This window comes from Hyperoodon ampullatus (genome assembly GCF_949752795.1).
Source record: "Hyperoodon ampullatus genome assembly, chromosome: 11".
NCBI classification, from domain to species: domain Eukaryota; kingdom Metazoa; phylum Chordata; class Mammalia; order Artiodactyla; family Ziphiidae; genus Hyperoodon; species Hyperoodon ampullatus.
In genome coordinates, this window is record NC_136924.1 from 99279870 (window position 1) to 99305099 (window position 25230).

The window sequence follows — 25230 nt, forward strand, 5'->3', positions numbered from 1 at the left end:
CCGCCCTCGGCTGGCACCACCAGGCTGATACCGCCCTTTGTTTCCCTATGTTCGGCCCATTGCACACGTGCAGGGGGCTCAGTCTGGATCACCCTTCTCCCCAGCCCGGAACCCCATCCTCACCTATCCAGCAAACTCCTATCAATCCTTCCAAGTCCAGCGGTCACTGTCATCTCTGTATCTTGTCTCTATTAAGCAGTATTAATTACTCTACTTAGAGGCTCGACTGAGCACTTACTGCCCAGAAGTGTAATTATCTGTTTATGCACCTGACTGCTCCCAGGGACCAGGCTAACAGCAGGTGCTCGATAAATGCACACAGGGCACACTAGCCACAGAGTGCCCACTCAGCCCTTTCCATAAGAAGAAACAGAAAAGACACAACTCACTAATTCTTTTTTCCAAACTCAGATGCTCGTAAAAGAAACGGGCTGTTTTTCCTCCCCTTTATTTCTGATGGACGCAAACAGTTTAGAGGGAGCGAGACAGCCATCACACGGCGTGGGGGAAGGGAAGGACAGGTCCAGGCAGGCCCCCGGGACGGAGGCTGAGTCCAGGCCTGCCGCTGCCCCGGCCCAGGATGCGGGGGAGGGGGAGGGGGCTCCGTGTTCTGGTGCCTGGGGGAGGACGGGCCAGGTGACCTCTCCATCCACGACTTCCTGGCCCGGGAAAGCTGATCTGCCCTGTGCGAGCCCAGTCAGCCGGTCCTCGGCGCTGCAGGCTCCTGCGCACGCAGCGGGCATTCAGGAAATAGTTGTGGCATGAGTGAACCGGCTCGATTGGGACCCTACAGCCCAGTAAGCCCCACAGCCCGCCGCCAAGTTCAGCCAAGGGCAGCCAGGCACGCGGAGGCAGGGGAGGGCGAGGCCCCATCCTCTGCGGAGGCCTGGGGAGGAGGCCTGTGGCTTTTTCTGTGCTCCTCAGGACAGCGGGGTGGGGGGCAGGCCTGCGGGCCCTTCCCCACCGGGGTGACAGCACTCCCCCCGTTTCAGCGGAACGCTCTCTTCCCTGCCCTCCTCCTCCCCACCCCCTCTTGACTGACACCAATGCTGGCTCTGACATGATTTAAAAATAGATATCAAGACAAGGAAGTTCAATTTTTAATGCTTTGGAAAGGAAGCGAACACAGAGCCGGCATTCCCTCACGGCCACATTCCCGGGTCTCGGGGCATCAGCCCCCCTCCCCGAGCAGAGCCAGGCCTGACCCACCCTGAGCATCAGGACCCACGTGTAGCTGCCCTCTGGGGAGCCGGCCGGAGTCTTTGGGAAGCCTCTACATACATACCTCTTGCTGCCCAGCTTGGCCTGTATCTCCTGTTAGGACTCTGTTCTGACCCCTCAGCCCACTCACGACTTCCGTTCCCAGACGGAAGGCAGCCCACAGACTCAGGACACCCCAGGCCGCCCAGCCCAGATTGTACCAGACCCCATCCTGGGCTTCACGGACACAGGGCAGCTACGGCATCCACTGGAGACCAAGCCAGGACCAAACGCGTGCCTCCAAGGTGGCTGGAGAGCCATGACCAAGCTGCCCGCACCCAGAGGAACAGTGAGCGGCCCGAGAGGGGCCAGGCCGCGAAGGCCTGCCCCCATGTAGGGGAGGTTAATCAGGGTGCCCGCCCGACACCCGGCGCAGGCAGCCCTGCGCCGGCCCTTCTCCTGCCCCGGCAGGCACCCTGAACGCTGCCTCCTTGGCTAATTGGCCTTTCTTAAGGGACCAATCCACAAGGAATAGGCTTTCCGGCGAGGCCAGAATGTCACTGCTCTGCCAGCCTTGATTTAAAGTGATGGGACAGCTCTGCTGGTGAGCATGCAAAGTGACCATTATTCTGAGTGGCAATTGCACTAGCCACGCCAGCGCTACTCCCAACCACCGCCCCCATCAGAGAGGAGCCCAATTTGGGTTGGGAGGAGGTGGGACGGGACCACGATTTGCCGTCCCGGGAAAGGGACAAAGGCCCCCAGCACTCAGCGCTCGCCCCGATACTCAGAGTTGAAAGCTCTGAGCCTTTTGTGCCCTCCTGGAGGGGCTTAGCTTCACTTAATCTCTGCCTGGAGTTTTCCACCAGATGGTCCCGGGAGGACTGAGAGACGGGGCTGAGACGAGGAGAGACACCTGGGGCGGCTGGAGTGCTGGCGGACAGGCCCCTCCGCATGGGGAAACTTCTGGGCCAGCTCATTTCGCATCCACCTGGAAGCCAGCGTTCTCTTTGAGGATCCGGGTGGGGCGTGCATGGGCACAGAGGAGGTGGGGCTCACTCAGGCAGGCTGACCTCTACCCCACCGTCTATGTCAGGCCCTCAGAAACGCTGCCCTGGGCGCCAACCTGGCTAGCACTGGCTGGCTCTAGGCGGCGGTGCCAGGGGCAGACCTGGACGCCATCCCTTCCCCCGCCCCCCACAGGCAGGCACCCAGCAGCCTGCAAGGCACCTGCCCTTTCCTTCCTCGGAAGGAGGACGTGGGGGGAGGCCAGCACACAGCTCCGCCTCCATCCTGCCCCCAGTGATGTCACCCGGGCCCCTGCCAACACCAATACCCTAGAAGCTCCACCCAGTGGCAAGGAGCCAGGCCCGCTCAGGCCTGCGAGGGGCTGCAGTGTGAGACAGCTGCACCTCTCCTGGCAGCGGGACTCCTCCCAGCGGGCTCCCGGGAGGCAGGCGGTGTGGCCACAGCAGTGGGTTTGGAGAACGACCAGGTAGGCTTCAGGATCTATAGGGAGATCTCGATCTATTGATTGCAGGCCTCAGGTTCAACTCTAATGCCTCAGAAAAGCCTCCTTTTGGGCTCTGAGCCATGAGACTAGAAAGTCATGGCTACATAATTTCTAACAACTGCTCTGGGTCCCAGAGGGCGCAGCGCTGACCAGCCCCACACACCCCCTCGCGCCCACCCTCTCACTCACGTCTGTCCTTGCCTCCCTGGTGCCCTGGGAAGCAGCAGGGGTCTCCAGAGGTCCTGCCTCACCAACACCACCACCCGCCTTCGCTCCTTCTCTTCCGAGTTGGCTCTTCCCTCCACTGCTCCTTCTATTTCAGGCCCAAGCACCTCCCGCAGGAAGCCTTCGCTGGACGGGGGCACAGGGACGCACAAGCCCAAGTCCTGGCTACACCTGCTCATCTACCTGCCAAGAAACGCAGTGGCCAGCACTCTCACACACACAAGCATCCGTTTCTCTTCTGCTGAATTTTCCATCTCTCCTAAGGTCTAGGCCTTATTTCATCATCCCATACGCTACAAGCATGAAGGACCTGGGTCTTTGAGACTCAAAATTTTTCCCAGCTCATAGCACGTTGTGGGAATTCTGAAAATATTAAGTAGCCAGAAAAGTCAGAGACTAGGAGAAATCAAGTCCTTGCCTGGTAAGAGAGAGGGGGTAGGCACTTTCTTATTAGGAAGAGTAAGTTCTCTCACTATAACCAAAAAGGAAGGCCACTCCACTGAACGGTTCATTAACCACACGAAGAGAGAGTCGCTTGTCACCCCACAGCTAAGGCGCTAGGACAGCCTTCATCCCCGGCAAGTTTGAGAACTAACTTCTCTTTCCTGTCAGGTGGGACTGGGAATCCCTACCACATGTGTGGGTTTACTGCGCTGACCCTCCCTTCATTCACTCACAAACACACAACCAGTGCCTTCCATGTGCAGGGCACAGACCACAGCACTAGCTAGCGCGAGGAGAGGTCCCTAAACGCCCGGAGAGAAAAAGAGGCGGCACACGCAGTTATACCTACTCTGGCCAGCAGGTGGCGGGGTGGGGGCGGGGAGGAGAGCGTCTGAGCGGGAGGTACTGGCCAGGGCACCGAGCATCCCAGGAGGGTCTTTCTAGTAAGAGTGGGGCAAGGCAGAAAGGCAGAAAGGTAGGCGGAGACTGTGAACAAGGACAGAGAGGGAAGCCGTGCACAATGAATGGGCAGCATTCATGGAAATCCCCAGGCCCCAGAGAAACACACACCAGTGCTTGGCTGACACGGATGCTGGTAAACGAGCCAGAGGACCAGGAGGACTTGCCCAGAGGCAGCCACAAGATCATTCTTGACATTCCAGTGGATCTGCCCCGGTTTCCACAAAACGCTCACCAGAGGACAGGTAACATCTTACCAGCAGTGACCCAGACCCAGACCTGGGGAAATCCTACTCAAAAGATCTCAGACCAGGCTCCTCGGAAGAGAAGGGAAGGGAGATCCCTCCCCAGAGAGAAGGTAAGGAGGCAGGAGGTCCCATAACGAAGGAGGCGAGGCTGTGAGGGGGACCATCACGACCGCCCCCCCCACTGGAATAGAAAGGAAACCCAGTCCTTAGGGATAAAGTGATTTGCCCAAGGTCACACGAAGAGCTAATGCAGAACCAAGGCCAGAGCCCAGTCCTCCTCCCGCCCAGGCCTGAGCTCTCCCCTTCCCAGGGAAAAGTCACCCACCCATACACACTCATGAAAGTTTTTCAGTTAAAGTGGGTCAGTTCACACAAGCACTGAACACCAAAGCACACCGCACGCAGCCCCCCCGCACTGGGTGACTCTCCTGCCCCCGTGCTCCTCCTGGACCATGGGCAGCGGACAGCCTCCAAAAGGGAGGAGGACAGCCCTGGGGCAGAGCCAAACATCTGTGCTGACGAAGTCTGGGCTCCAGAGAAGAAAGGCGGAGGCAGAAGTCGGGAGGAAGGAAGAGTTAGATAGGCATTTACGAAGTTTTCAAATTCGCCTAGTACTTCTCGTGCACAGGGGCACACAGGGTCAAGAGAATAACAGGGGACTGAGCACAATTCCAAGCTGCCGCACCCACTGGCACCTTCTCTAGAGCCTCCTCTCTCACCAAGGATGGGGCACTCCCTTTGTCCCTTCCAGGCTCTGGGTCCCATGGCGGGAGCACATGGCCGGCCCACTCCCTGCCCAGTCCACTGCAATCCCTCAAAAGCAGCTGCCGCCACCCGATGGCAGCATCCCTCCCACACCCTCCCTCTCCACACAAGCCCTAACTCGGGGGCAGAGATGCAGGCCAGAGAGCGGGGCCCTCGGCCTGGGATAGGGGCTCCTTCTCCTTTTCCTGGGATTCACTGAAAGGATCAGGAGGGCGTGACCTCTACCACTCTCCCCATCTCATGCCCATAACTTGGCGCAGACTGTGTTCGTGCATGTTCAGGAGGCATACAAGAAGAAACTCGGAAAACCACCCGCACTAATGCTTGAATTAAAATCAAGGTCACGGCTGCTAAAAATTCCGACACCACACCTATTTCTGCACGTTACCCAGTTGGGGGCACGGGTTTCTTACAGGGGGAGAAGGTGACGGCAAACTTCAGCAGCCTCCCAGGAGTAGAACAAGTCTCTCCTGGAAGACAGGCAAGTTGCAGCCTCCATTCAGCCACCAAGGAGAGAGAAGGGAAGAGAAAGATGAATGAAAGTGTGGGCGGGGGCGGGGGCCGGGGGAACGGTTTTTTAAAACCCACTTACCGCTGTGCAGAGAGCAGAGCAATGCAGCTCCGAACGGGAAGAGGGTATCGTGCTTAAGCAAAGAAGAGAGGAGACCAAGGAGAGATACCGGGAGGGACTTACCCAGAATATCAGATTGAAGAGGAACATCGTGTACTTCAAGCAGCAGAGGCAGCCTCTGGCCATGTTGCACTTCTTAAATTCTAGGAGGAGAACAAAGGACAGGTCCAGGTAAAACACCACGTACTTGCTGCCTTTGGGTGCATTGTACTTGTCGGTCTTCACGCCAGCCTCAGCGCGGCTCTGGCCGCGGGAGCCCGCGGTGCCGTAGAAGGCGCCGGCCGTGAAACCGCGGCCGAACGGGCGGCCCGAGGTGGACGGCTTGACAAAGTCCGAGTCCTTGCTGTCCAAAGATGGACTCCGGTGGATCGAAGAATCCTCGCTACTCGACTTCTCCATGATCGCGTCGCTCCCGGGGGACGCGGGGGGCGGGGGGCATCGCTCCCGGAGTGGCACGGAGGGGGCGCCCGAGTCGGGCGCGGGCTGCGGGCGGGTCGGAGGAGCCTCGCACGCCGCCGCTCAGTCCCGGGGAGCACTGCCGGCCGGACCCCGCGCTGGGGGTGCCGGCGCCCCGCTCCTCGCCGGCCGGCCCGGGAGGGCTCTGCGGCGCGCCGCGGCGCGGCTCCACGCGCGCTCCCCAGGAACCGGCTGGCCTGCGTAACTTAGCGTCTTTGGGGAGGCAGCGATTTGCTTGCTCGTTCCCGAGCGTCGGCTCGCCTCCCGGGCGCACCGCAGCTCCACACGAGGCACCCGGGCGCCCGGCTCCGGGCTCCCCGGCACCCCTCTCCCCGTCCCAGCCCGGCCCGGCCCGGCCACTTTACGGGCGCCCGCCTCCTCTCGCCCCGCGACTTTGCGGAGCTGCCCCCGGCCCTGGGCTGCCCGGCCGCGCGGCGGGCAGTGCCGAGGGATCCGCCGCAGCTTCAACCGCTGGGCTCCCCCTGCGAAATCCCGGCCCGACTCCGACTCCGAAATCTCCGGAGCCCCCTCCCCGGCCCTCGGCCCCGCCCCCTGGTTTGCATTCGGCCAATGAGCGCGAGGACTACGGGGGGCAGCCTCCCTCCCGGATGACACCACAGCTTTAATGGGATTAGCGTCTGCCTGGTGCCTACACCAGTGCACCGCGAGCCTCGCTAAATGTCAAGGGCTCCGGAGCCGGGGTGAACCAGAACCTTCATCGCAAGGCGCTGGCCTCTTTCCGGGAAGAGAAGGGGGCGGGAGGGGAGGGGAATGGCTGGAGGTACCACGACCCAAGAAAACCTCCCCAGAGGAAAGTGCTGGGGAGGACTGGAAGGGAAAGAAGCGCGGCCGCTGGCCAGCTGGCCGCCGCTCCCTGTGCCCACGGGGCCTGTCCGACCCAGGCACAAGGTCTGCCGGCTACACACACACAGGCGCGCGTGTCTGCACACGTGGATCAGGCTAGGGCGCGCGGGGAGCTGGGACCGCAGGGGAGGCGCGAGGTGTGGGAAAGGCCCTCGCGACCCGCGCCGCCCGCCCCGCCCCCTCCGCGCACGCGCGCACGCGGTTCCGGAGTCTCCTGCAGCTGCGCGAGCCCCCCCACCAACTCCTGACCTGCGTTCCAGGCGGGACCCCCCCCCACCCGGCTGAGAAGAGTAGGTGGCCCAGGTAAGGTCCTGCCTTGCCCCCGTGAATCCTGCCTTGCCAAGGGTGGTGTTGGAGTGCGCTGGGATACCGGCGCTCCGGGAGGGCTGGTCAGGGCACAGCACCAAGAATGCTCTCGCTAGGAGGTTGGGGGCATCCAGAAGGAGCCCTTCATCCTACCATGAAACACCACCTGCGTCCCGGGCTTGTGCAGAGGTCTGCGCTGCCCAGCTGGCAAACAAAGGAGACCAGAAGACAGGTGGGGGGCGGCACCTCTACCACCAGCGAGAGGGTGCTGAGAGCCCCAGAGCAGCGCCACGTCTCCCCTGGCCCTGCATCCCACACCTAACAGCGCGCTTGGCCGCCGGAAGGCGCTGGGCAGGGCGGCTGGATGGTGTGTGAGTGTGAAAATGTCCTCCTGGGATCCCATCAGATGTCTACTCCACACCTGCTCTGTGCTGAGCGCACCAGGCCCTGGGGAAACAGGTATGAGGTATACTGCTGCTCCCTGCCCTTCAGATTCAGATACACAAGATCTAGCCAGGAAGACAGAAGGACATTAATCACCAAGGCCATGGGCAGGAACAGAGCTACCACATCCGCTCTGGCCAAGGGGGACATTCATACCGACCAGACCCTTGTCACAGATCTTCTTCGGGCCCCTAAGCTGCTGAGTCTGCACCTCAGGGCCGGAGGCAGGCCTGCATCCCAGGGGTGCGGGCGCTCATTCTGAGGGCAGCCCAGCTTCTTTAAAGGGACCAACAGCGGTGCTACTATTCTAAGCCCCTTCCCCACTCAGGTGGCAGCCCAGCAACGAAAACCAGCGTGTGTCACAGACATGGCACCTTGCTGTCTCCTGGTTGGGCACAGCGGTCCTGTGGGTGCTGTGCACACATGAGGGGCAGATGTCCGGCTGGCTCCCGGCAGATCCCACGGCCACCCGACTGGAATGCCTCTTGTCCTCTTCAGCCTGGACCGGCTCCTGAGGGCTCACGGCTGCCACATCACTTCTCTGATGCGGGAGAGACCGTACCAGCTGGACTGAGAGTCAGGAGACCTGTTTTTCACTCTGAGCTCGATCTGAGGTCTGTGATCAGGGCTAGGTGGTCCGCCTTTGTGAGGTGCTATCTCCTCCTCTTTAAAATGGGGTTCACAGAGCCCAGCCCCAGAGGAGTCGGCCTGTGTGAGAACCGTCTGAGGCCCCTAAGAGCTGAGCCAGTACCAGGGGCTGTCATTACTAGTCTCCAACGTGGACTTGGAGTCAGCCAGCACCTCCCAGGCTGGCCCCCACTCCCCACCCCCACCTTCTCCGTTCTTTTCCTCTCTCTCTTCTCCCCAGCTCACACCTTGTTCCGTGAGAACAGCCTCCCCACTGCCCTGGATCGTTCCACCCTCATTTCTGATTCTACGTGGATTTGTGCCAATAGCTGTTTCCTCAGCAGCTGAGGCCCTGGGGGGCCGGGGCTGCAGGACAACAGGCAGGTAGGAGAGGAAGAGGGGCCGCCCCGTGTAAGCGCTCTGCTCTGCTTCCTCCTGGCCATGCTCATCAAAAGGGCACTGAAGGGCTTCCCCGGTGGCGCAGTGGTTGGGAGTCCGCCTGCCAATGCAGGGAACGCGGGTTCGTGCCCCGGTCCGGGAAGATCCCACATGCCGCGGAGCGGCTGGGCCCGTGAGCCATGGCCGCTGAGCCTGCGCGTCCGGAGCCTGTGCTCCGCAACGGGAGAGGCCACAATAGTGAGAGGCCACAACAGTGAGAGGCCCGCGTACCGCAAAAAAAAAAAAAAGGGCACTGAAGTCCCACTCCTCGGCTCATCAACAAAGCCTCGGTGAGGTCCCGTGAGGGCTCGCTCCCAGCTTAGATCAGAAGCATAAGAGCAACTCCTATTTGCAAGGCCCCAGTGTATCCCAGGCACCAAGCATCACCCGCAGTAACTCACCGAATCCTCAGGGCAGCCCCACAAGATACGTATGGTTATTATCCCCATTTTACAGATAAGGAAACTGTGATTTCAAAGCCCATGTTCTTTACTCTCTTGGGCTCTAAACCTAGTTCCTGCCCTTGGGAATCTGCCAGTCTAACAGACAGAGTCTAAAAGCATAACAGGGAGCCTGATGAGAGGTCATGAGCAGAAGGACCTGAGTAAGGGGCATAGGGGAGAGGGGTGGTCAGGGCAGTGCCACTGGACCGGTCGTCAGCAGAGGGGAGTCCCCCAGGAGATGGCCCTACATTACCGTACAGCGGGCTGGAAGAAGGAAAGGTGAGGGGAGAAGGTAGTCTGCAAGACAGGAACTGAGTCCCCGACAGGAGGCAGCTCGGGCAAAGCCGGCAGACCAGCCACGGGCAGGCGGTTTCAGTCAGAGCGTCGTCCTCCACTGCCACCATGAAGAGACCACTCATCATAGACAGCTCATCGTGGGCGGGACACTGAGCAGGGGCACCGGGAGAGACAAAGGTGAGTGAGACATGGCCGTGGCCCCAAGGAGCTCGAGATGTAGTGAACAGACCAGCCTTCCACCCCACTCCAGACCATCCCTGGAGAAGCCCACAGCAGAATGACAGAGCGCACACGTGCCATGACAGGACGGCACGGAGCTGGAGTTTGGCCTCCCCTCGGAGAAGGGCTGGCTGGAGCGGGCGTGGCAGGGACAGGGGAGGCGGGAGAGCACGGCTAGGGGAACTTCGGGGGCAGTGAGGAGACGGGGCCTGGGGGGCCACAGTGAGCCACCTGTGAGGCCTCGAGTGACACTAGGAGTCTGAGCTTCATCCTGGGGCTTCCCAAGAAGTGGGGCACGTGACAGAATCGGGGCCCTAGTAAGCCAGGCCTGGCAGCAGGGTGGAGAGGCAAGGTCAGCTGCTGTGCTGCCTCAATTACTTAGACTTTGGGTGCAGAAGGAACCATCAGAGAGAGAAGGTGATGTGAGACACCATCTCTCCCCCGTGATGGTCCTCATCTACTCGCCAGGCTCAGGAGAGCTGGAAGGTACAGACTGCCCTTGAGGGTCTCAGAGCACGTGAACAAGGCAGAGCTGCCTTCTTCTTTCCTTTTGTTTTCTTTAGACAACAAAAAAAGTAAGCAGGTACAGAGTTCCCAGAGGGGAGGAAGAGATGTGAATACGTGAAATCAACATGCAACATCTCTGCTGCCTGGCAGCTGGGGAGATGTTGCATGTTGCAGCTTCGGAGTAATGCCAAGCTCTTGGCCTCTCCCTGCGTCTCTCAGGCCTTTGGGCTCTCGCTAACCTGCACACAGGTGATGGGCCACACAGATCCCCTTCTGGTCCCACACTGAGTATCTCTGTATCTGACAACGTGTGTAGCTCGTGAGGCATCCTGGACCTCCGAGGCTCAGGCAGGGCGGCCCCACCAGAATTCAGGTGAGACAGAGGGGCACTCGCCATCCAGAGGGGCCACCATTACAGAAGGGAGCCTTATTCACCTCAGCTTAATTTTTAAACTCCCAAATTGGGATCCTCTTCAGCAATGTAGAAAATGCTTTGATTGCTAAGCAAACCATTTACCGATGGTGCCAAAAGGGAACAAGGATGGACGATGGATGAATATAGATACAAAAGACGTGGTGTATATATGATGGAACACGACTCAGCCACGAAACAGACAAAACCCTGCCATTAGTGACAACATGGATGGACCTCACGGGTTAAGTGAAATAAGTCAGACAGAGAAAGACAAATACCGTATGATTTCACTCATGTGTCAGATATTAAATACATAAACAAACCAAACCAAACCAAAACACATACGTGGATACAGAGAACAGAGCAGTGGTTATCAGAGGGGGAGGGAGGGGGAGGGTGTGGCTGGAAACCACACCCTTGGTGGTGAGCGAGCTGCAGAGTATACGAAAGTCAAGATACGATGTTGTACACGTGAAACCTGTATGATGTTAGAGACCAAGGTCACCTCAATAAATTTTAAAAAGAAAGAGGGCAGGAGGAGAAGGATGGAGCGGTGCCTAACAGGGGCCACACCCCAGGATGTTGGCATGAAGGTTCACTCTGCAGGGGGAGATGAGGAGGGTCTGGGGCAGGGGGCAGGGGTGGGCCTCCAATTTGCCGTGGAAATTCAACAGCTCCAGGGCCACGAGTCACCAGACTTGGCCAGGATTCACAAGGACGGTGATGATAGTAAAAGGGCTGGGGTAGAAAGGAACTAAAGGTCACTGTGTTTGTTATTTGCTTAGTTTCTGAGACCAGTAAGGAAAACAAACAAAGAACTGGGTTTGGCTGCAGTGGGAGGGGTGCCCTTAGAAGGAGGGATGTATTGCTCAGGACCTTCTACCAAGGGCGGCACCTCCTTCCCTGGGAAGAGGTTTGCCCCTCCTTCAGGCCCCCAGATCTTCGTCCAGACAAATTAGTTTGTCCACCTGCCTCTGCTCTAGTCACTGGGCTTCTCAAAGGAGGCAGGGGCTGTGTCTTAACCATTTCCTCAGCCCCGGTGCCTGCCGCTGTGACCACCTCTTCTCACCCCTGAGTTCTTGTGAGTGCTTCACAACGGTCTCTTCTGGTTTTGTGGCTCCCCTCCCACCCCGTCTAAATTAAAGCCTAAATTCTCAGAGCTCCATTTCTCTTGCAGCACTTGTCCGTTTGGAAGCACATGCTTACTCGAGTGACAGTTTGCTGTCTGGCTCTCCTACCGGACCATAAACCCCAGGGCAGCAGGGGCTGAACCCAGGACAATGCGTGACCAGCAGCGGGACCAGAGAATGCTGGGTGAACAAGAGAGGAGGAGCTCAAAGGACGGGGAGCACGGGGGCTGGGATGGCAGCACCGCCAAAGAAGGGCTTCCTGGGTCGCCTGAGGGACAAAGCCTCAGGACGCCAATTACCTCCACCTCCTCGACTACAGAAAAGGAAGTTTCTACTGGTTGCTTCTCTAAGGCCCCTTCCAGCCCTGAAATTCCCACCCAGGGAAATGGGACCTACCTTGTTTCTTGGGAGATGGCAGGACCGGTCAGGGCAGCAGAAGGAAGAGCATCCTGGTGGGAAAAGGCTGGGCGAAGCCAGAGGGAGACGAGTGCCCAGGATGTCTGGGGAGGACACGTCCACACACCCAGCCAAAATGAGGTTTCGCGGCAAGTGACTGGGAAGGGAGGCGGGGGTGAAGCAGAAATGACCCTGGACGCCAGGTGCTCTCCCACCCCCACCCTTACCTGGCTAACCTCCCACCAGAACAGACCTCCCACGTCTGCCTCGCCCCCAGCCGTGGCACTTGCTGCTTCCTCTGCCTGGACCTACCTCCCCGCGCCCTGACTGCCAGCGTCCACAGCCGGACTCGGGCCTCTGCTTGGAGCACCAACGCACCTGAGTCCGTCCCACCATGGAGCTACCTTCTCACCAACGTCCTGGCCCCAGACCGTGAGCCCCTTCAGGGCAGGGGCTGCGTCCATCATCTTTGTATCCCAGCCCTTGGCTCAGAGCCAGTGCCCAGCACACAGGAGCTGTGAGATCACCACCGAACACACGCGTGCAGACAGCGGGCCTCGTGGGAGCCTCGAGCAAGGTGACAGCCACTCTTCAGGAGAATGGGCCTTGCCTTTGGGAGGGGAGTGAGGGCTGCCACGCCTCCTGTTTGAGCAGGTTTACAGGATGCGGGGCGCAGGCTGGGGGCCCACCCAGGGAGCGGCCCCCACTGGGCTCACAGGCCCTTTTTTCCAGGCAAGTCCCAAACGAGCCCCACCTTTCACCCCAAGCCCAATCAGCCTCCCTGTCAGATGCCCCAGAAGGGCCTGCTGTGTGCGGTGGGCACACACCACGCCATCCGCTCCCGGATGCCGGGAGCAATGAAGCACCGTGATGGGCGCTCGCTTATCAGGGAGGGCAGGCGGCTTGCGGAGAACGAGATAAGGCCCGGCAGTGGGCCCAGGAAGTGTAATGAAGCCCGAAGGTCACTGTCATGCCCCAGTGGAATTTCCTGACCCAGCAAATCTAATGTTCCTCAGCCACTCCATGGAGGGCACTGACCGCCGGCTGGGACAACGCTCTCTGACACAGTGGCCAGCCTGTGCGAGCAGCCCATGCGGCTGGGACCCTCCCGCCGACTCAGGAGCCGCTGCCTCTTCCTGCCTCTTCACTGAGGCTGGAGCCACTGCAGGGAGAGCAGCAGGCACACAGCATTTGTAGATGCTCCAAAGAAGACGGGGAAGGAACAGTGGCCGGGACCCCGTCTGCTCTGAAGCCACGGGGGAGGGGAGGCTGCACGCGGCCCCCCCGCCCCCCAGCGGAAGGGAATGAGCGGCGTGGGGATGAGTGGTGGGCGCGTCTCTGTTGGGTAGAACGGGGCTGTCTGAGGACTCGGCGGTCTCAGTGCATGAAGCCATGAAGAACTGGCCACTCTGTAAAGTAAGGCTCCCTCCCCTGTGCCCACTCAGGCTGCCCCGTGTCCAGGAGGCTGCCATTCAGGCTGCCTCCTACTGAGGGGCCTCAGAGGAGCATCTGGGCCACCCCAGACCTGAAGGTAGTCTGCTGATGGTACCGAAACTCTTAGGAAGGTTCTTTCCACAGTCTCTCTCCGGTGGCTCTAGCAGAGGGTCGTTGCTGGTGGATCCCGCTCACACACGAGGGGGACCCAGCCTTGCGCAAAACCTCCCAGGATGCAGACGGCACACACAACCCTGAAAGCAGAAGCTCCTGCTGGCCCAGTTCTCCCTCCCGGGGTCCCTGCTTCCCGTCCCCTCCACAATTAACCTTGCCACCGGCTGCCACGTAACTATTCTGAGACAGAGCCCTGGGGGTGCCACGCTGCCCCTCTCGCCAACTGAAAACCTTCTCTGGCTCCCCAGGGATTTGACACAAGTACTCAAGCGTGGGGTTGTGACCTCCGGCACTGTGCTCTGTCAGTCCTGACCTGTGCCCTAGCTCCATGCACTGGACGCCCACCAACACCGCCCTCAGCCTTGCCGATGGGCGTGCATCTTGCCAGATCACCACCATTTGTCCTCGCCCTGGAGGCCCTCTCTAGGGTCACTGGCCAGCCTCGGTCCCCTCCTGAACCCTGGAGGGGCTCAGATGTCCAGCCTGGAGCTCAGAGAATGTGGCTGGGCTCCGCGAGGCCTGATGCATCTGGGTGACCGCGTGTCACTCATTCCCCGAGCTCCGGCCCCAGGGGGCGCCTCCATATCCCATTCGGGCTGGGCGCCAGGGCACACCTGCTCTCCCCCTCCCCCACACCGTTGCCGGAGGAAATGCCAGCCTCGGCTGGGCGGGACGACACAGCGGAATCAGGCCCTGACCACCGAGGCCGCCCCTCGTCGCCTCACCCAGCATGCCTCCGTGGGTGCCCGCTCGTCCTAACGGCAGCACAGAGCACACGCTCAGACTGCAGGGAATCAGGCCCAGGCCCAGCTCTGACACTTGCCACCTGTGTGACCCGGACCAGAGACGCACAGCTCTCGGAGCAGCATGCACGTTTTTTGAATGAATGAACGAAGGAGTGACCCTGTTTCCATTTCCTCGTCTGCAGAGTGGGGTTAGGGAGGACTGCGGGGGGCAGAGAGGCACTGCTGGGAAAGGGCCTTACCAGGTGGGCCGTCCATACCCCAGAACCTTCCATCTACACACACACAACCAACCAGCACATTCAAGGGCTCCATACGAAGATCAAGGACACAGATAGTCATTACCAGTCACTAAGACTCCCCAAGCACCCACTGTGGGCCGCCCTGGGCTCGCCGCTGTGGCTGTGACCGAGGAGCCCGCGTCCACCCAGGGGAAGAGCTGAAACCTGAAAAGGCAGCTCGAGCACGAGCCAGAGTGGGTGGCGTGAACCGAGGGCAGGGAGGCCTGGCCTATCCGGGAAGGCTTCTTGGAGGAAGTGGGAGCGTGCTGGGCTGTCACCCCCACTGGAGGCGGGTGGAGGAGGGGCCCCAGGCGCTGCACATCGATGCAAAGGCGTGATCACAGGGACTCAGCTGGTTCTAGGTGCGGTCCTCACCGCACGCGTGTGTGATACACAAGCAGGGCGGTCAGCCCAGTCACACACGAGGAGACTAGACCCGAAGAGCAGAAGGCTCCTCTAAGCTGTTTAGTGGCAGGGCTGGGGCCCGTCACTCCAAACAGAGCCCTCTCCTTAAGCCTAGTGGTTCTGCCCGGGCCTGGTGCTGGACCCTGCTCTTATGCACAGAGGCACAGAGCCGTCCCACACGCACAGAGGGAGCAAAGGGAAGGAAAGAGGTGGGGTGCGAGGGCCCTCAGGACCACGCATCCAGGAACAACAGAGAAGCCCCCCGTCGCCGGCCCATGGACCTGCTTTGGAAGTCCCAGGGGACACGCCAGCACCACCCCACGTCACCCCCCAGCCAACACGTCCCCCGCATTCCGACCTCCTAGAGCCTGAACGCTGGTGTGGGTGCCAATGAAAGCAGGCAGAGGCCCCGCCCCCCGAAACCCCGGCCCAGGGAGAGTGCGGATGACAACCGGGGGTGGGCTGTCCACGTTTATCAGCCAGCTCTCCGGGGAAAAGCCGTGACTCGTCGTGCTCGCCACTTTTCGCAGTGCAAATACTCCCACCGTGGCCAGTTTCTAGCTCCTGATGGCAAATTTCCTGCTTCTTTACTAACAGGCTCTTGACCGCCAGCACGAGCAGCCTCCGGCCAACCACTGCAATGGCCCAGCTCCCTCGGTCCAGGAGAAACTCCAAGGCAAGGAGAAGAACCCAGCACCCTGCTCGTCCTCCCAGAAGTCGCACGTTGAGGGTGGGGACAGGAATGGAGGATGGACACGTCATGGGGAGGGTCTCCCGGGGTCCCCCACCGGTGGCCTAATAACCAGAAAAAGACCGCTGACATTAGCTCCCGTACGATGTAGGTCAGGCCAGGTCCCTGCTCTTCTCAAAACCCTCGAACGGGGGACTTCCTGGCGGTCCCGTGGTTAGGATTCCACACTTCCATTGCAGGGGGCACGGGTTTGATCCCTGGTCGGGGAACTAAGATCCCGCATGCTGCGCGGCCAAAAAATAAAAAAACAAAACCCTCTAACGGCTCCCATCTCTCCCAGGGTAAGAGACGAAGCCCTCGCAGCATTTTCCCCGTTGACACACACATGTCCGTCCCGCTCATCCCTCCACTCCGGCCACTCGGGCCTTCCTGCTGTTTCTCACGGGGCAGCCTTCACGCCGTCTTCTCCCTCCTCTGGGTCACCCCTGCCCCAGGCGTCTGCTCTGCCAGCACTCACTCCTTCACAGCTCCACCCAAAGCCACCTCCTCAAGGGCTGCCCCGCTGAACTCTGTACCTCCCCCAGGGCACCCAGTATCAGCCAGCTCCGCTCTCTGCACAGCACTTAACCCCAGCGTACGGTGTAATTTGCATTTTTTTTCATTGATGGTTTAGGATCTCTCGTCTTCACCAGAACTAAGCTTCATGAGGGCAGGGTTCTGGCTGTGTTTCCGCAGCCAAGGACAGCTCTACACGTGGTCAGTAGTCAGGAAATACTTGTTGAGTGAAGGAAGGCCCAGAGAAGGCTTCTGCCCAGCCCAACAGGAGGCAGCTGCAGAGGGAGGGTCCCAGTGGTCAGTGCCCGCCCGGCTGGGACTCCAGGTGCCCGTGACCTGGCACCGCACCTCTGCGTCTCATTTTCTCTTCTCATTTAGGCTGTACGGGACCCTACGTGGCTAAAGGATGCCGGGTCTGAAGCCCTCTGACTCTACAGCAGGAGGCCCCAAGGTCAGGTTCGAGGCCTTCCCTTAAAAGGTCTTGGGAAAGACAAGCTCTTCGCGTCCCCTCTGCACCAGCCACACCTGAGCGCCCAGCCACACCGCCCCCTGTCCCCCAACCCTGAGATCGGGAGAAACTCCCAAAGAGCACTGCCCACCCCTGGGTCAGAGCCACTGGCGCCCCAACTCCAGGCAGCTGCCCATCACGCCCCGCGGGCGCCCCACATGCAAAGCGGCCAGCTCACCCAGCTATTTTAAGCTCTGCGGGCCCAGCTGCAGCTCGTCACCACAGCGGGCTGGTGGCCCAGGGTGCAGGCAGGAGCAGCCAACTCACAGAGGAGCACCGACCTGGGGAGCTCCGAAGGGGGCCGGTCATCCTTTGTGACCGCAGCCCTCCGAGGAGGGGCCGGAAACTCCCGTCCACGCCCTCAGATCCACCAGCCGTGGGAAAGTGAGTCAAGGGCTGCCCTGGGCACGCCCAGATTCCACTGCTGAATGTGACCCCTGAGTTTCCACATCAGAATGAGTCCTGGTCCCGCCCTGCCTACCCCTAGACATTCCAACCACGCTGGAGCTCCCACTGCACCCACCCTCCGGGGCCTGACAACTCGAGACAGGCCACGATGTGGACAGAAGACCTGGGAACGGCTCACTCACTGGGCCCCCAGCCTTTTCCCCTCTCGGTCTCCCCAGCGACTGCGCACAGTGCTGGCTCACAGCTACGCTCCACAAACCCTTGTTGACCAAGTGGTTGTTTCTAAATGTGTTTGAACCACATGTGACGGAAGCGGTAGACGGACAACTCAGTGTCAAGGGCTGTCATCAGTATCAACACTACTACGTACATTTCTGCCGACCCCACTGGGCACCAGACCTGAGGACAGAGACCACAGAACCAAGGAATCAAGAGAGTTCAGTGACAAAACAGGGGCGCCCCAAGCTGCAGCCCTTTCCCGGAGGGCTGCCACCCCCAGCTCCGGGGGGACGGTTACACTGTGTTCTCCGGGAAGACGGTTCCCTGAAGTCGTGAGACGCGGACGCCCTGCTCCGACCCACCCTCCTCCGTAGGACCTCCAGCAACCAGGAGCTGCCTGGAGAAGCAACGCACAGAACAGAAACCCTGGGTGTGAGCTGTTCCCACCGCCAGCCTCCTGCCACAGGACATCAGCAAGCCCAGGGCAGACAGGTCACACCTGCCTGAGGCTCCCAGCCACATCCTCCGGCTCTAACTGCTCCGTTTAAGCAACATCAGCACCCAGGGGAAGAGGGAAGGAGATCCAGAAGGCACTGTAATTAGGGAGCTCCGCGACCTATCCCCTTGCTCCCTGTCTACCTCGAGAGGGAACCTGCCACCCACACCTTAAAGAAACAGACCCACCACCTGCATTAGGGGGAGGAAGCGGGAAATTCCTTGAATTTCCTTGTTGGAGGAAGATCCCAGAAGCTGAGGGTCTTCAGAGACCACTGAGTCCACTCTCCTCCCTTCCCCTCCCCCGGCTTCCATCATTCCAGACTCTGCTGAACATTTCTATTATAACTGTCAAAGCAATGACAGCAGGCTGCGTTTACAGAAAAAAAGGTACATTGTTGAAAGGGATTTCACACAAGTGACTGTCCTCAAAGTAGGTGCAGAGAGCATCGTATGGAAAATGAGATGACCTGCACCAAGGCCGTCACACTGCCATCCAGTCCCAGGCTCCCTCAGCGAGCTGCCCAGGCCCCCGCTTCGGAGGCCTCGGCCGGCGGGGACCAAGTCAGAATTTCTGAAGCCAGGACTACGATGACCTCCTCTGTTACCGACCCCCCTGCCCGCCTTGAGAAAGTGGTTCACTGGATCCACTACCCAAGCAGCAACTCAAGTCCCACCACCTCTAGGAAATCTTCCAAAACCAGAGGATCTGGGGGGTGTGAGACCCGCCCCCCTGCCCTGTTTGGTGCGTCTCCTGAAGAGACATCTGCACACGATCACCAAAGTGGCGCTGAGACATTTCAGTCCGTAATCTGAAGTCACACCAGCTGGGGAGGCATCCTGGCCAAAATCTCCCCTCCAGCAGGGACGGATCTGCCAAAAGCACTCAGTCAGCCGGAGCCCATCCTCACAGACGTGCCTAATGCAGGGGGATGGGGGGGTACAGAACAATAGGATGAAGTCACTGCAGGGCTGCCCCTCCCCCTCGTGCTGTAGAGTCAACGCTACGGGTTCTGCCTTTGTTCACCCTCAGGCCCTCACCCCGACACAGCTGCACAGCACAGACACCTAGGGTTCCCTGCGCCCCCCTAGAGATGGCTTTCGATCCGTCCTGCACCCACCCTGACCCTGAACCCAGCACCCTGTCCCAGCCTCGGGGAGGCCTGCGCGCCTGGCTCGGCTCTCTCCAGCTGCCCCGGTTCCAGGCTTCCGTTAGCCTCCCCCCTCCAGCCTGGAGGCTCCTCGGGCCTATGGCCCAGTGACAATCCCCCTGCTCACGGCCCCCCGCCTCGCCGCCCCCATCACGTGGGCTCGCTGACTCCGCCCGAGCAGCGCGTGGTCAGGTCACGTCTTGGCCAGCGGACTGTTGGCCTCGGGAGAGCAGAGTGCAGTCGGATTCTCGCCATGTCCCCTCAGCTTCCGCCACGTCCCAGTCCCGAGCCAGGGACCCCACGAGCACGTATCGAATGAAGGAACGATGTCTGGAAATCTGGCCCAGCTGGCTCTCCTGGTGGCATCTCGTGTCAACAGAAAAATGGGGAAGGAGAGGGAAGAAAAGCCCAGGGAGAGAGAGAAAAGGAAAGGAAAGAGGATAGCTCGCCTACAGGCCAAGACCAAGGCCATCGGCTGGGGTGGGTGGGGGGCACAGGCCCAGGGAGCTTAGCAGGCCCTCCGACACTCCCTATCCCCCCAGGGCCCCGTCAGGAACCAGAACTGGCCAATTAGCAGCTTCCTCCTTCCATTGGCAGGGCATCTTCCAAGCAGAGAGCCTGTCTGATCTGGGTAAATTAACGGAGCAATTAACTTCCCTAATCTGCTGCCTCGGGGCCCACCTTTCAGAAAGGACGGTAGCGCCAGGGCCTGCAGGGGGCAACGCAGAGCACCTGCCCTTCACGATCCCACCGCCTTGTCCACCAGCCCCGCAGTGCCAGGAGCTCCAGCCTGCCTACGCCACATCACACACAGCCCCAAGACTTCACCGCCCGCAGGGCCTCCACGGCACGCACACGCGCGCACACGTACACGCACTGGCTGTGGTAACACCTCTCCACCAGCCAGGGTGCTGGCCGTGGCCTCCGTCTGGAGCCTGGGAGTCTGTGGGGTCCAGAAAGGAGCAGGGAAGAGCAGGCGCAAGGAAGCCCAGAAGGCAGGACTGCGGGGCGGGTTTGGGGGGGCAGCGCGGGCGGCAGGAAGGGCGGGGGGGATCAGGAGACCCAGGCTTGAGTCCTGTCTCTCGGGGCCTGTGCGACTCTGGGTGAGCCGCTGAACGCCTTGAGGTGCCTGCAGTCTGCCTGTCTGCAAAATGGACCTAGAGCCTACCTCCCCCGAGGGCTTCCTGAGGATCCAGGGAGCCCAGGAAGAGTTACTCGCTTACCTCCAATCTCCTCCGCTCTGCAGAAACGCCCTGGGGAGACCCTGCACAGACAGCCTTCACCCGCTGCTTGAACACTGTCAGCAGGCAGCTGTTCCCTAAGTGAGCCCTACCTGCCCACCTCTGACTTCTACATGGGCGGCTTGGCCATGGAATCAGCCTGGTGACAGGAGCTCTGCTCTTTCACATGTCACTCGCTGCTCCATGAATCATGAGTACAGTACGTGCACGGAGCCCGTGCGTGACGTACACACCGTGCCTGATTTAGTACCCAGCATGCGCTGCACTTAATAGAGAGTAGATGATATTTCTCTTCATTAGCATCATCATCGTTACCCTGGCTAAAAGAATTAGTTCTTCCCTCTGGAGCGGTAAAGCGGAGGCCGAATTCCTCTCCCAGGTGCCAGCCTGTCACACGTAGGGAGACAGTGTCAAGTCGCTCGAGCCTCTCTCTCCAAGCAACACACCCCCTTCTCAGCAGCCTGCAGGGCTTTGCCACCCGGCCCAACTCCTCTTCCTGCCCTCCCTGAAACGCAGTGCCCTGAACTGCTACGTCTGAGCCCCTGGCACATAGTAGGGGCACAGAATCGTTTGGTGACCGAGCACTTGATGAATGAGCTGGACACTCTGCTCCATGGAATCTGAACATTGCAAGTGGCAACAGACTGGCTGGCTGTGGACGCTCCATCCCCACCAGTGCAGCCTGGCACCACCTCCCTTCACACTGTGACCATCGGAGACAGAGCCCTGAGCGGCACCGGGGCCTGCCCGCTGTCTCACCTCAAGCGCTTCAAACCAGAGCTCCCCGATCAAAATTCCTGCCTCTTCTACATCTAAGTAACCCAAGTAAGGACTTCGGCTACAGGGGCAACTGTAAACATCTGCCCACTATCTTTCATCTTGTTAGTTTTTCTCCATCCTTACAGACACTAGTGATTTAAAGCCCCAGTTCTAACATCCAGTATATTGGTAAATTCTCTCATTGTTCAGAAGATCACAGAATTTTTGCCCTAGAATGCACGTAAGAGATGGTCAAATTCAGTGCCTTCCATATCCACATGAGGAAACTGAGGCCCAGAAAAGTGATGTAACTTGTCCGAGGACACCTGTAATTTTGTGGCAAAACTGAGATGTGAGCCCTGGATCTTTCCTCTCAGCCCACATCTCTAAGAGTGATGCTATAGCACTTTGGAGTGCTTGCCTTGTGCCAGGATGTTAATATCTGTTTTCTCCAATCCTCATTACAACCCTGCAAGATAAACACTGCTTCCCCATTTGACGAATGAGAGAGCTCAGGCCCTGGACCACACAGACCAGAAGCGTGTGGCCAAAGAAGGAAGAGAGGCTGCTCCATCTTACTCCAGATGCGTCCCCGCCGCCCCTGCCTCCCAAGGTCACTGAGCACCGGAGCATCTCCAGCCAGACGTCCAACAGAAACGCAAACCCACAGATCTAAATCTAAATTCGTTATCTTCTCTCTCCAACACCTACCTGTTCCTCCCTTGGTATTTTCTACTGTTAATAGCATCACCACCAATGTGGTCACTTAAACTAGAAACCGAGAGAGAGATTCCTCAGACTCTATTACTTTACCTCTTCACCCCACAGATGCAAGCCAGCTCCCAGGGCCTCGAACCCATCCGTCTTCCTCTCCTTCATCCCCTTGGCAACCTCATCCTCCTTCCGAAACCTACACGAGACTACTACCAACACCTCTGCCTGGTTTCTCTCTCCCCATCTCCATCTCCTGAGCACCTTTCACGTTTGTCCTCACAATCATCCTTCTAAAATAAGCTGATCTTACGTTGCCCCAACTTAAAAACTTGGCTGGTTCTATTCCAAACTTCTTTGAAGAGCAGACCAGCTCCTTCAGCACAACCTGGCAGACCTTCCACTTGAACTCCTATGCATCCTGCAAGACCCAACTCAAACCCCACCTGCTCCTCGTCTGGCCCCTGCCCTCCCGACCTCCCTAAGTCAGTCGTTCTGACTCAGCCTCCATGAGCGCCTCTGCTCTTCACCGTGTTTCCTCAGCAGGTCTCTCCCCTCTCTTTTGGAGGCGAGCTCCTTGAGGGCAGGAAGGTGGCATTTCTGAATCCCCAGCTCCAACTCACGGATATGCTCATTTATTCATTTGCTAATTTACTCCACCTTGAAAATGCTCAATGAAAACGGCTGAGTAAACTAGCAAGTTCATAAAGCAGGGCTCTGTTTATAATTTTATTTTAAAAAATAATCTTCTGTTAAATAAAAACCTGTGTCTTGAGTTAAGATCAAATTTATTTTAGAAACATGATGTTAAAATACTGACTGACAAGGGTCCTTGTAAAAATGCATGAAATTCAAGCTTCCTGGTGGCCAGGCACTTACTTTGGAGGCATCAGTGTCAATAAAGAGAAGAAAAATCCAATTTTGAGAAATAAAGAATCTGAGCTATAACAGGTATAACAGATGTGTGACTAGGACCCAAATGAATTAATTTGCTAATTGTTTCCATTTGCTGTCATCTGTAGGAACTCCCAGATTAGCGCTTTTCATACTGCGGGTGGGTCATTTCTCATTAGTGGGTTATAAAATCAGTTTAGTGGGTCAGGAAGAGTATTTTTTAAAAATTAAAACAAAACAGAAAATACCAGAATGTATCTCACACAGCAGTTTTGCGGAACATTTTTTTCAGGGTTAGCATGCACATATAAACACACACACACGCACATAATGAGTCACAAAGTTTGAGAAACACAGCCCTGGGTCTTTCAAGGTGACATGCGTGGCCCACGAGAGTCTCAGAACATGGGCCAGCTGCCCATGAGAATACGTACTTTCTAGGCACAAAATTCAGAGCGAGTTACTTTCTGCAGGGGGCCACCCCAACTGCGGGAAGTACACTTGGATTCACCCTCCAAGATGGAAATGTGCTTTAAAAGGATGCCAATAAGTTACATGTACCGTGAGAAGACAGAGCAAGTCTTATCCTAGGGAAAATGCATCCCTGAGTCATGGGATCCAGCAACATCATCTGCTGGACAGAACCCTGGCTGGGAAAGTGGACGCAGGATGCTGGCCTGCAAAACGGGAGATCAGTGCCCACGTCACAGTGAAGCAAAACCTCAAACGGACCATGGATAATATGGACTCTTTATTCATGTATTCCTCTCTTGATTGCTGAAACAAATCAAAGTTGGTTTAAAAAATGCATGAAGTTATTAGCTCATCACAGAACTATACCTTCCTAACCCATTAAACTAGAGAAAACCAATTCTGAACTGAGCCAATATTTTATCCGCTACAAAATCTACTCAGCTGTCTGCCTCATGTGGCTGAAGGAAACACCACCTCCCGCTGGTTCCCCCAAACAGAGGGAAAACATTGGCCCTCGTGCATCCGAAGGCTCTTTGCTGAGGACAGTGGGCTAGAGTCTTGTTTCACTTAAGGCAGGATGCGAGGAATGGTCTTGAAACACAAGGGGAAGCCTCCAGAAGAGAGCTGTTAAGGACAGGGACAGGTGACCGGAGCAGGTGCTCGCCACGACCCCGGGCAGGCTGAACCCCACCCCACCTGGAGCCCGGCTGGGCCGCGTCGTGTCGGGCATGTAATGCAATGCACCCGGCATGGGAGCAGCCCAGTCCCTTCCTTCCTAGATGACTTTGGGAGGTGCCTTCCTGTCTGCGGCATCCTTGGTTCCAGGATGAGGAGCGATGGTGACCATGGCGTTGCCACCAACAATGGGCCCTCCGCCTGGGCCCCACGGCCTATTTCCAGCCCCCGATGGTTCCTGTCTAATGCCAACATCAACTGAGGAATCCAGAGCATCCCGGGCCCAGCATTGTTCAAATCACACATTCCTCTGCTTAAAAAGCTACTGAATAACTCTCATTCCTCCACCTCCCAGGAGAAACCACATCAGAGGACAAGCAACCAGATCCCTGTGTGTGATGGGAACAAAGGGGGACGGCCACAGGGTGTCCCCTGCCCGTCAGCTCCCCGGCAGAGGGCGCAGACCTGCCCAGAAAGCTCACCTGCCCCTTCCAACAGAGCGCCTGCCACAGAGCCCCCGCCCATGGAGCCCCTGCCACGGACCCCCAGACCACAGAGCCCCTTCCCACAGAGCCCCTGCCTCAGAGCCCCAAACCACGGAGCCCCTTCCCACAGAGACCCTGCCACAGAGACCCTTCCCATGGAGCCCATGCCACGGAGCCCCTGCCCACGGAGCCCCTGCCTCGGAGCCCCAGACCACAGAGCCCCTGTCACGGAGCCCCTGCCATGGAGCCCCAGACCACAGAGCCCCTGTCACGTAGCCCCTGCCTCGGAGCCCCTGACCTCGGAGCCCCCGACCACGGAGCCCCTGACCTCGGAGCCCCTGACCACGGAGCCCCTGCCCGCGGGCCTAACCCACCTCCAGTCACAGCAGCCAAGAGCAGCTGTGAGCAGCCTGGGCCCCACCTGTCTCCTCGGTCCGCACACGCTGCCTTTGAAGTGGCCGTGTCTCTATACCACCTATCTCCCTGGCTCTTTGTGAAAACTGCAACGAAACCCTCCGGGAGGGGAAGAAGATTGCTGATTTTTACCGAAAGCCGAACTCTCAGGCACTGGGTTTAGCACTCGGGTGAGAAACCTCCCGATCCCTATGGGTCACCAGATGGAGACGGAAATGCAAATGGAGGGAAAAGACCACAAGAAATATTATGCTGAGCACTGCAGGGAGGGAAGAGGAAGGGAAACGGGCAGAAACAAAGAACAATGCAGTCTGCCGCGGGGAGAGGATGACACTGCCCTGTGACCTGGGGCACGAGGTGAAGACCCCGCTGCCTTAACCCGCTCACAGAGGTCAAGCACGACGCGAGACTTGCTTGCGGCCCACGAGGAGCCCGCCATCTGACGGGAGGCCAGGCAGCGGGCCAGACCCCTTCCCAGGGCAGCGC

General features: G+C 58.7%; 1 protein-coding gene across 1 annotated transcript in view; it reads right to left on the reverse strand.

The window, feature by feature from the left end:
* Positions 1-5884, reverse strand: part of TSPAN9 (tetraspanin 9) — a gene marked incomplete at both ends in the record, with an annotated part of 75865 nt that extends 69981 nt beyond the window's left edge. The window contains one exon of the mRNA XM_079716049.1: positions 5549-5884. Coding sequence (XP_079572175.1) covers positions 5549-5884 — 336 coding nt within the window. The remainder of the gene's footprint in view (positions 1-5548) is intronic.
* Between the last annotated feature and the right edge of the window lie 19346 nt (positions 5885-25230).